An 11653-nucleotide genomic window follows, 5' to 3' on the forward strand; every position below is an offset into this window, starting at 1 on the left:
AATGATGAATATTAAATAACTTTTTTTATAGGGACCAAAACAAAAATACACTCATTTTATAAAGATCTTTATAAAAATATTCTTTAATTTATTTTCATGTGATAAATAAATTTTTATTATTGATAAATAATACATTTTATATTATACTTAAAATATGTAATTTCAAAATTATTCAAAAAACATGATATTTTTATTTTTTATATTTATTTCTAATTTTAAATTTAAAAATATTCATGTATTATATATAACGAGATATTTTTTAATACATTATAAAAATATTAAATAAAACAATATAGTAGTAGTATTTAAAATTTTAAAATACAAATATATTTAATATTTTTATTTAACAAGTAAAAAAGTTAATAGTAAAAAATGTTAGAGAAAGATTTAACTTTACTATATTGTTTTTCATAGAAATAATAATGCAGGCGGGAGACATTGGCATGGCTTTTTTACTGATAAGGAGCTGATTATTTTGGATTTGTTAAAAATGGGTCCATTTTAAATAATTTTGTAAGAGGGATAAGTCGGGATAAATGGGTCGATTGAGTTAAAAGTGATGAAATAATTTATGATTTAGTTAATTTTTTTACAACCTTATAACCTTTTTTTTTTTTTACGACTTTAAAGTCATAATTTTTTTAAAATAAAATTGTTTAAGTTTAAAGCATTTTTAGAAATTTTTTAATATTTTTTACGGTTGTTTTCTAATTTTTTAAAATTGTAAAAAAATTATTTATTTTAATGCCAAATAAATAATTTTAATTTTACTTATTAATAGTTTTATTTAATATGGTGTATATTTTTTATGGTTTTATTTTATATATTATTAATTTATTTTAATGTTTTATTATTTAAAATATATTATATATTTTTAATATTACTTTATTTAAATGTTTTTGTTTATTTAAAATTTAAATAATCTATTAATAAAAATACTTACTACAACTAAAAGAAGATATTAAAAATTTGAAATACTTTACTTTAAACGTTGATAATATTTAAATAAAAATTAGATCCTTTTTAAAATTAATAATGTCTAATCCTTCAAAATTTTAGTATGTATTCTTATGAAAAAGATGTAAATAGATTATTTAGATTTCGAAGGATTAGGCATTATTAATTTTAAAAAAATATGTAATTTTAATTTAAATGTCATTAATTTTTAAATTAAAGTGTTTTAAATTTTTAGTATATATTTTTATTAATAGATTATTTAAATTTTAAATAAACAAAATTTTTTAAATAAAACAATATTAAAAATATATAATATATTTTAAATAATAAAACATTAAAATAAATTAACAACATATAAAATAAAACCATAAAAAATATACACTATATTAAATAAAATTATTAATAAGTAAAATTAGAATTATTTATTTGACATTGAAATAAATAATATTTTTTACAATTTTAAAAAATTAGAAAAGAAAATAAGATAACCATAAAAAATTAAAGCTTTTATAAAAAGTTTAAACTTAAACAATTTTATTTAAAAAAAAATTTTACGACTTTAAAGTCGTAAAAAAAAAATTACAATTTTAAAGTTGTAAAAGAAAAAAAAATGATTACAACTCTAAGATCGTAAAAAAAGTTTAACTGTTATAAATAATTTTAATTAAAAGAAAATTTCTAACTCAAAAATCATGTCACCAGCTTAAATTTACTCTGTTAAAAAATTATTTAAATCCAATCCATTTGAAAAAAAAAAAAATACAGCCCCTGTCCGTAAAAAAGCCCACTGGCATTTTAAAATTATATTCGCATTCCCAGTCTTGGTTTCTTGACTTACTCCTCAATCTCATTTTCATTTGCTTCGGAATTCGAGAAATGAGGGAAGAGGTTATCAGCTCAGGAGGCACCCTTGATCCAACACCTGCTGCCAGGTAACTTCACTTCAGCTTTCTTCTCTCTCACTTCCTCGCAAACGTTCAACTGAATGCCTCTCAAATTAGGGTTTCGTTTCGCATGGACTTCTGTAACCGCTGTTTTCAATCTGCTGGGTTTCGCGGTGTACTTGCGATTTGAACTTCAATTGAACAGTAAATCGCAATACTATTGCTGCTGCTGCTCCTAGACCTCGAGAATTGGATCTAATTAACAAAAATAAAATAAAATGCGGTCTCGTGCTGTTTTTGTTGCGAATTGTGTGCTTTTGAAATATTGTGCTTATGCCCTTACTATGCTTGTGTTTGTTTTGTTTGACGTGATTCGTGTAATTACAAATGTGATAAAGGACACTTCCTTACTTATTTGTGCCTCCATTATAACCAAAGACTCACAAGAGATAATTTATGCTATTTACTGTTCCATGGATAAAAAAGCATTGGAGCTTAACCTCCTAAGCAAGTAAGTATGCTAAGCTATCCTACCAAATATTTCTTTCGGGTGCCTCGCGTGTTTTCTCTACTAAGTACCCTCACTGAGGGCTAAATATCACCATAGTGTATCGCTAGGTGAGGTCACTACATGGATTATATGAGGTCTTTGGGCTCAGTAAAAACCAAATTTTCGAGGATATTGTTCACTACCTGATTCTTTTTAATATATTTTTTTCCAATGTCCTTGATCCCCCTCTACTCCTTTTCACAGGGACAAAAACTGTGATCTACTCTCCTCTTCGGAGCCTCTAGTGACCTTTGCATGTGCTTAAGCTACCTTATCCAATTTTGTCATTTTTTCCTTGATAGGTGTCTCACTAATATCTCCCCCTATACAATTATTCCACGTCCTGACCTTTTTTGTGTGGCCACACTTCCATCTTAATATACTCATTTATGCTATTCCTACCTTTTTCTCATGTTGGCCATTTAAAGCCTAACATTCACTACCACAATATGTAGCTGGTCGTATAGCAGTATGATAAAACTTCTCTTTAAGATTGTTAAGTACTTTGTGGTCACAAATAACCTCATTCGTTTCTCCATTTTAACCACTCAACTTGTATCCTGTGTTTGACAAATTCATTAATTACTCTATCATGTTGTAATATTGATCCAGATACTTAAACTTTGAAACTTATGATATGACATCTCCAATCTTTACTTCCAAGTCATTTTCTTTTTGTTCCTTTCTTGCTAAAATTGCAATAGATATATCCCATATCTTAATCCTACTGAAGTGAATACCCTTTGGTTCCATTGTGCGTTTGTAAAGCTCAAGTTTAGAATTAACCTCCTTCCTTGATTCATGTAAAACAGATGGTTTTTTGATTTTTATGGATTTGAACTTAATGCATATGTGATGTATGGCTGGTGATTGTAAATTGTGATATTTTTATAAGACACTCAATTGTTTTGTCTATTCTTTATGTTGTTTATTTGACCCTCTCAATTGACAAATTGTTCATAATTTTATCAGTTCTGCTGGGGCATCATCCCCAGCTGTTCCGAATGTTGGCAGCATAGATGGGTCAAGTCATGGACAAGCCTCTAAAGCGGCTTCTCTCTCATGTGTTGGTTCACAACCACCATGGACTTCCTTGAGCACAAGTGCTGGTGGTTCTGCTTTTGGTTCTTCAAGATCTTCGTGTAGACCTTGGGAAAGGGGAGATTTATTAAGACGTTTGGCTACATTTATTCCTTCAAATTGGCTTGGGAAGCCTCAGGTTTGAACTGACCATGGTTTTCTGTAATTATATTACAGTCACAATGTGTATATGTACATTTTCGTCCATCTTTTCCTTGTGGCTAGTATGTTACTGATTCACTTATACTTCAATATCTTAATAATGAATTCTGTAGGCCTAGATGACAAAGAGTTGTATCTTGTATGTCTGAAGTCAATAATGCATATGCTTGTTTTGAACATGTAATGATTACCCTTGTGATAGTTTCTGTTTATGCTTATAGATTATGATAGTTTCTGATATATTGGCTAAGGAAAAACTAAGTAAAAGAAAAAAGAAATAGCATTGAAATCCATTTTTATTGACCAATTAGAATTGCCTCCCAGGATCTATAATTGTCTCAAAAGATCCAATATTCATACATTATTAGAACTTTTGAATAACTGTCAAGAAGACCTTCTGAAAATTGAACATTTTCGCGTAGAAGATGTCAAATATATATTGGACTTTTTAGAAATAGAAAAGCATTTTGCATCAATTTGAAATCCATTGGCATAGGATTTTTTCAGATTGATTTTTTTTTCTAAACTTACAATAGGGATTAAAATATGTAAAATGTAAACAAAATCATTATCATGTATCACTTTTTTACCATAAATAGAAACCTTGGTTCTACTTACAGCCTGTAATCTAATAATGGCAGCTGAATTTTGGTGGCATTGTGCTGTTATTTATGTCTTTGGTACATTTGGGTGGATAGTAACACTCAAAGCTTTGACACTAAGTGGGGACCCAGCTGAATGTGTTCAGTGATGTGAATTTTCTACTTATTTGTCTACTGAAATTAATTTTAATCTGGGATCTGTGACATTCGCATGAAGTAGTTGTCCGAGGATATGTTGATCTGCTAGGGCATATGCTTTAGCTACTGAGTATGTATAGATAATATGTTACACTTGCCACTCCAAATCTTCTAAGTAGATATGATGCAGTCTCCAGGGATCACATGTCCTCTTTAATTTCTTCCAGATCATCAGTTCATTGGCTTGTGCTCAGAAAGGATGGATGAATAATGGTGTAGACAAAATTGCTTGCGAGTCATGTGGTTCTTGTCTGAGTTTTACAGCATTGCCATCTTGGACATCAGCTGAAGGTTGGTGTTTGCAAATTTGTAATCTAAGTACTTTTGGCTACTTTATGTTTTCTCTAAAATGTGGCATGTTAATAACTGGAGGTAGAAATTATAAGAACAGCCAATGCTTTCATGTGGATCATGGATGTTAAAAAGCGTACTTTGTTGAGGTACCTTATGTACAGGGTAGATGTAGAAGTAGGGAGTTTGAGAAAATTATAGGATGAAAATCACAAGTGTAGCTTTACTTTCAGAAGAACTACTGTCTATTGTTAACTTGTAAATCCCCAAACATAAATATAGTCCTTCCTCACTTAGTGTATAAGTAGAACATTAAAAGCAATGATGCTGCCTAGATGAAGTTTTATATGTCCAAAAATGTGTAGCTAAATATTGTATAATTTGTTGTCTATGAAATGATTAGTTTGCCAATTCATCTGAAATATTTTATGGGGAAAGGATTATATTTTTCCTTTCTCTAGGGTGTTCAGCTCATGTCTGTTACCGGGCCGCGGAGGGTGTGTGTGTGTGCTATTTTTAATATGTAATACCAGTTAGCATGTAAGTATAATAATAATGGATGTAATTTACTTACTTGTACCACTTTGTTTCAAGGTTCCTATAAGGTATTGAATAACAAGTCTTTACCAAAAATAAAAATAAAGGAGTTTGTAAGTTGTGCATACAAGATAAGTTATTACTCTTTATATTCAAGCAACTCTTATTCTGTTCGAATCATTTGAGATCTTTTTATATATGTTTTCTTCAAAGAGTTAGACAAATATAATCTTATTTTGATCTTGTTTTCAAGCAAACTGTATCGGGTAGCTAGGCTAAAGGACTTCTCTGCTATTGCTGATTATATTCATCAGTTGTTTTTAACTTGTTTTCTTATTGTCATTGCCAAAGCTCAAAATGCCAGCAAATCCTTTGCCAGGCAGCTGGATTTGGATCATAAAGTTAATTGCCCTTGGAAAGGAAACAGCTGTCCAGAAAGCTTAGTGCAGTTCCCTCCAACTCCTCCATCTGCCTTAATTGGGGGCTACAAGGATAGATGTGATGGACTCGTACAATTTCACTGTCTTCCTGTGGTAGCCATCTCTGCAATTGAGTTGATGTCTGTTTCTTGTGGCCCACAGATTGAACGCTTTCTATCACAGTCTCAGAATTTTATGTCAGGAGAAGTAGACATCAAACCAGACATTATATCTGAGCTTCAAAATTCTCAAGATGAGGCATACTGTTTATATTCTCGTGTAAGCTTTTTTTTTACTTTTTTATGTCTTGTCAATACTTTGGTTGCTACTCTGTCACATGCTTATTTTCTATTAATGTACTTCCTTTTGGCAGGCACAGAAGCTTATAAGCCTTTGTGGGTGGGAATCAAGCTGGCTTTTAAATATTCAAGATTGTGAAGAACACTCTGCCCAATCTGAAAGAAATGGATATTCTTTAGGCCCAAGCAAGACTCAACTTCATCTTACTCAAGATCCTGGGTCAAAGGCAGTTTCTGCTTCTACTAAATTGGATGCCAGAAAGGCAAAGGCACCTCTTAAGGAGTCTAGACTTGACTCTAGGTTACCTTTGCTTGATTGTAGCTTGTGTGGCGCTACAGTTAGAATTTCAGATTTTCTGACAGTTCCTCGTCCTGCTCGTTTTGCATCTAACAGTATAGATATTCCTGATTCTAGTAAAAAAATAGGATTGACTCGTGGAGCAAGTGCAGCTAGTGGAATCAATGGTTGGATTGCAGCTGATGATACAGAGAAAGATCAGACTGAAGACCGTGACGAAGTTGCAACAACAAATGAGGGGAAATTGTTGGCGAACACGGATTTAGATTTAAATCTTACCATGGCAGGGGGTTTTCCTTTTACTCCTTTGAGCAGGACAGCAACATCTGAATATACTCACGATGATATGGGAAGGGATTTAATGATCGGTCAGCCTTCAGGGAGTGAGATTGGTGATCGTGCAGCTTCATATGAATCACGTGGGCCAAGCTGTCGTAAGAGAAATCTTGAAAAAGGTGGATGCTCTGATAATCGGCCTGTTCTTAGGTTGCAACAGCAGGCTGATAGTGTTGAAGGAATTGTCATTGATCGTGATGGTGATGAAGTTACAGATGGTGGACAATATTCAGCTGGTCCTTCAAAACGTGCACGTGACTCTGATATTTTTGACACATATTGTTCACCTCTTCGAAGAGACTCATCTGGTGCTGGCCCAAGTCATTCAATAGGTTTAGAGGCTTACGCTACTGGAAATCGAATTTCTTCATACCATCAAGGTAGTGACCGCCCAATGGGTATCCAATCAGCTAGGGACTCAACCCGTGCATCATCTGTCATTGCAATGGACACAATATGTCATAGTGTGAATGATGATTCTATGGAAAGTGTTGAAAACTACCCTGGAGATCTTGATGATGTTCATTTCCCCTCCTCTAGCATATACGGCAATGTGGACATGAATGAAACATCTGAACTGAATAACAGCAATCAAGCTCAGCAAAGCACTTGCTTACAAACAGCTACTGAAGTTGCACGTGGTGATGTGGGTGTCAGTAGTACAAACTATGGGGAAGAACTTTTCAATGCAGAAACTGTGACTGCTCAGGCTCGTGATGGAATTAGTTTGGGCATCAGTGGAGGGAGTGTTGGAATGTGTGCTAGTCATGAAGCTGAGATCCATGGGGTTGATATATCTGTGCACAGAGCTGATAGTGTTGTTGGGGAAATGGAACAGAGAGTAGAAGATGCTGAAAATCAGGGACAGACAGGTGAATCTGTTCCAGATCCAGGTCTACTGGATGAGATTATCCCTGATATGAACAGGGAAGATCCTATTGGTGATAGCCAGGAGATGATGTCTCACACTGCAGGAAGAACAGACAGTGGGTCAAAAATTGGCTGTTCTACAAAGGCAGAATCTGTTGAAAGTGGTGAAAAGATTAGTCAAAACTGCAATCTTCTACCTGCTAATAGTAGTCACCCATCTCATTCTTGTAATGCTAACATTTATTCTGGTTGTGAAAATACCAAGGAAGGGCTCATGAAGGATGGTAAATCCTCATTTGCCAACAATCATGCTCTCCCTAAATCAGATTTTGCCATTGCAAATGGGATAGGTAACCTCTGTATTTTTAATGGTCTTGAACTTTTTTTCTTGTTACCCTGCCTTGTCAGTGCTACAGCAGTCAATCAAGAATAAATGCATTAGAGAAAGTAGGGGTAGCACGAAAAGATGGTTCTCACTTCTCACCCTTTAGTGGTTTGGTCATGTTAGTGAAAATCAATGGAAATCCCAATAAAGAGTGGATTATGGAGGTAGTTCAATAATTAGAGGTAAGAAAGACCAAGAAAAAACTCTGGGTGAGACAAATAAAAAGACTTGGGTCTAAATAGATTTTGAAGACTTGGTTCATGACAGAACACAATTGTGTTGCATGATCCATGCAAGCTTCACCTAGTGGGCAAAGTTTTTTTTTTGTTTTTGTTGAAATGTTACCATGAAACTTAGGGTTTGTTTATTTCAGAAAACATTTTGTTTTCAGAAATAATTACTAAAATGACACTTTATTTTTGTTTTATTTCCTATTCCCAAAGATTTGTATAGGAAATGGTGAACACGACTGTTTTGGTTTCCATCATTTCCTTTGCAAATCTTTGGAAAAGTAAAACCTAGGTGGCTTTTTAAAATTTCTCTATTGTCACTGAGAAACAAATATATAAGATAAAAGGAGGGTAGTTTGAGATAGTTGAGTCATTGAGAAACAAATTTTTTGGCTAGTTGCGAAAGTAGTATGTGAAATGCACCTCCAAAAGAGAGAAGAGTGGGAATGTTGACTGTCTAAGTGAGAGTGAGAGTATCACTCTCCAATCATATATTCTAATTTATAATATAGGAGTATATGGGTACTCTTGCCGCTACTTTTCATCTAGCATCAAATTGAAAATGGATATTCTCTTTCTTCCATGGTCCTGTACTCCTGTTGCACTTCATTCATTAGTTGTACATATTTTTGGAGCATAGCTACTGACATTGAGCAATTCTTTAGGCCCTCCAAAAGGAGAGAGTAATTATGAAGCTGCAGAGTTTGATCCTATCGTGCATCACAATCAATGTTGCCCTTGGGTGAATGGCAATGTTGCTGTTGCTGGCTGTGCTAGTTCTGTTCCAAGCTCAAGTAATGATGCAATTGCCCTTTGCGGTTGGCAGCTGACGTTAGATGCTTTGGATGCTTTGTCGTTGGGGCACAATGCAATTCCAACAGTACCGTCTGAGTCTGCTGCATCCTTGTACAAGGTTTGTCTAACTCGACATTTGTTTTTTCCATATTGTAAATTTTGTTTGGATAAACAATAAGCCTTGACGCATACATGAGCAGATTGCCATGAATTTATTTCAGTTTATTCTTTTGGAAGTTTGAGTTTCTTGTACAAATTGCTTTTTATTGATACAATGTGACTAGACTAGACCAATACATTTCTCTTGCCCATGTTGCGGATGCCCACTTTGTTTGATGGGTGTGAAGATTTCTTTAGGTGACAAACTGAGATTTTCTTTACCAACTTTCATGTGTATGTATTTTTTATTCTTATGATATGCATTAGGATCCTGTTTGGATAAGCTTTTCCATAAGCACTTATAAAAGAAGAAAATAAGAAGAAAAAATGAATAAGCTTCTCCTATTAGTTAACATTAGTTTAGGTACAAGTTCAAATCAGTCTTTTGGAGAAGGTAAAATGGAAGACATCCCAACCAAAAGTGGTAGAGGAAGACAGAAAACTTTGGAAGAAATTGTGTACAAATATCCAATTCTTCATATGCTGTTTGTTTCTGTAATTAAATTAATCCATAAATGTTTGTACCCTACATTGAATAATTTGTGTTCATTTTCTCTGGCTTGAATCTCTTGCAGCAGAATGACCAGCAAGCACCTGGTCAAAAACTCTTTCACAACCACTCTATGAGCCAAAGCCATGGTCAACTCTGAGATTTTGTTTCGAGTATTGGGTGTTTCCATTTCCTTGTAAGTGGCTAATGCTATAGGCTTATATCTTAGAAAATTGATCAAAAACAAAGTGTTGTTACTTTACATCATAGATTTGGCTCCCCTCTGAAATGAATAAGCTTGTGAAATGAGAAAAGTAAGGTTGTATCCACTCATAAATTTAAATTAATGTTTGGCTTAATTATCAATTTGGTCCCTAAATTATTTTAAAATATTCAATTTGATCCCCAAGTTTTTAAAAGATTCAATTTGATCCTCAAGTTTTTTTAAAATGTCTCAGTTAGGTCCTTTCCATCAAATTGACGCTGACACCGTTTGGATGGAATCCTGGCAGTTTAATTTGCAAATAGTGGCGACTAAAAACCACCTGGATATTTTTTTCTTTTCCTTTCCTTCATTATCTTCTTCCCTTTTCTTCCTCGCCAATGCAACTCCACCTTCACCACCGACCTCCGCGCCGACACTGCCACTTTCCTCACCATGGCCTACATGCTCGCTGTCAATGTCTCCATCCTCCCCTCACTCTCCGATTGCGTCCCTCTCTGCTCTGACCAAATTGGAGATGCAGCCAGCCTTGAAAACACGTACAGATCTGGGGAGGGGAAACAAGATGGTGATGACCTGTTGGGTGCTGTGAGGTTGTTGGAAGAAGCCGAGAATGGTGGCTTTGCCCGATGGGATGCCGTGGTACATGACGGTGAAGCTAGAGTGGCTGTACCTGATCCTGACCTATGCCGTGGTACATGACGGTGAAGCTAGAGTGGCTGTACCTGATCCTGACCTTGTTGGGGTTGGTGGTGGTGAAGAGGAGGCAAATGGTGAGAAGGAGGGAAGCGGTGGAGGGGGGATTGGGAGAGATGCCCATGTACTGCACCCCCACTTGCTCCAGATCGAACTGCGGCTTCTTCGGCTTCATGGCTAGGACTGTTACCAGCACCAACAGCGCCAGGAATGAGAATAGAAGGAATATGCAACAATAACACCCTTTGATGTGTTTTTTAAAACTGAAGGATCAAATTGGAACTTTTAAAAATTTGGGGACCAAATTGATAATTAAGTCTTAATGTTTCTTATAAACTTTACTCACCTTAAATCAAAAAGGTGGATGAACCTTTCTTTACTTTAGAAGAGTTAAATGGCTATTTTTTCAACTCAAACTTGTGCGTTGCCGTGCTTTCTCTAACTGTTTTTGTTATCCTAACTTTTTCAGGATTATAGAGGCGTATTTGACCAAACTATACGTGGTATGCTTGCATATTTCAGTTTCCCTTGCTTAAAGTTCAGTGAGATTGTAGCAGACATGTTGCTTTACTCCCGGCTTTTTCACATGCTAATGCCACAAGGGAAACCGGTTATTCAGCAGAACGGGGATCTTGCATCATTCTGTGTTGCCAATCAATAGTAGTTTTTTTTTTTTTTATCAAACTATTTATTTACTTAAAAGACCTGTAGTTTGAGCATTAAATTAAAAATTGTAAATACTGGAAATTCCTTTTATGGCGGAATTGTGTCTTGGCCTTTGGCCCTTTAGTAATGTGTTAAATTAGATTTTTCCTAAAAAATTTCCCTTTTGTTGAAATTTCAAATGGTGTACATTTTTTACTACTGAATAAATGTTAATTTTGTCATTTCATTACTGAGGTGATCATATATGTCAAATTCAAAAATAAAAATGAACGTGTAATCCCGCAATGGCATGACAGAGTCTCACTCCTATTTTCCGTCTACAACCCCAGTTGCACGAGCCGTTTGCTTTTAGACTCTTTTCTAGCTTTTCTTTCGGCTTCTCTTCCCATTATTCTTCACTTCCTTCGATGCCACTACCAAAAAATTGTCCTTCACTTCTAATTCCGAACAACCCACAGCAACCCTGTGAATGCCAACTGATAAGCCCAAAAGGCTGCTTGAAAGCCACCCACTTATGCACAAACTC

General features: G+C 34.5%; 1 protein-coding gene across 3 annotated transcripts; it reads left to right on the forward strand.

Moving 5' to 3' along the window:
- The first annotated feature begins 1739 nt into the window (after positions 1-1739).
- On the forward strand, positions 1740-11299 carry LOC114412784. 3 transcript variants are annotated; one of them, XM_028376828.1, is made up of 9 exons: positions 1813-1889; positions 1959-2045; positions 3364-3610; positions 4601-4724; positions 5613-5959; positions 6054-7833; positions 8764-9011; positions 9628-9738; positions 10931-11299. In XM_028376828.1, exons 4-8 carry the CDS (start codon positions 4637-4639, stop codon positions 9700-9702), a joined length of 2538 nt encoding a protein of 845 aa, XP_028232629.1. In that variant the 5' UTR covers positions 1813-1889; positions 1959-2045; positions 3364-3610; positions 4601-4636; the 3' UTR covers positions 9703-9738; positions 10931-11299. The 3 variants fall into 3 exon arrangements, with proteins under 3 accessions (XP_028232626.1, XP_028232628.1, XP_028232629.1); XM_028376825.1 differs by lacking the exon at positions 1959-2045 and having other exon boundaries at positions 1740-1889; XM_028376827.1 differs by lacking the exon at positions 1959-2045 and having other exon boundaries at positions 1740-1889; positions 9631-9738.
- Positions 11300-11653: the final 354 nt, after the last annotated feature.

This window comes from Glycine soja, chromosome 5 (genome assembly GCF_004193775.1).
Source record: "Glycine soja cultivar W05 chromosome 5, ASM419377v2, whole genome shotgun sequence".
NCBI lineage: Eukaryota > Viridiplantae > Streptophyta > Magnoliopsida > Fabales > Fabaceae > Glycine > Glycine soja.

Bases quoted from the DNA above. Each gene is read 5' to 3' on its own strand.
- LOC114412784 (XM_028376825.1), top strand. From the start codon at position 1,834: ATGAGGGAAGAGGTTATCAGCTCAGGAGGCACCCTTGATCCAACACCT. The intron at 3,611-4,600 runs GTTTGAACTGAC...AATTTCTTCCAG, and splicing joins ATTGGCTTGGGAAGCCTCAG to ATCATCAGTTCATTGGCTTG. The intron at 9,012-9,627 runs GTTTGTCTAACT...AATCTCTTGCAG, and splicing joins CTGCTGCATCCTTGTACAAG to CAGAATGACCAGCAAGCACC.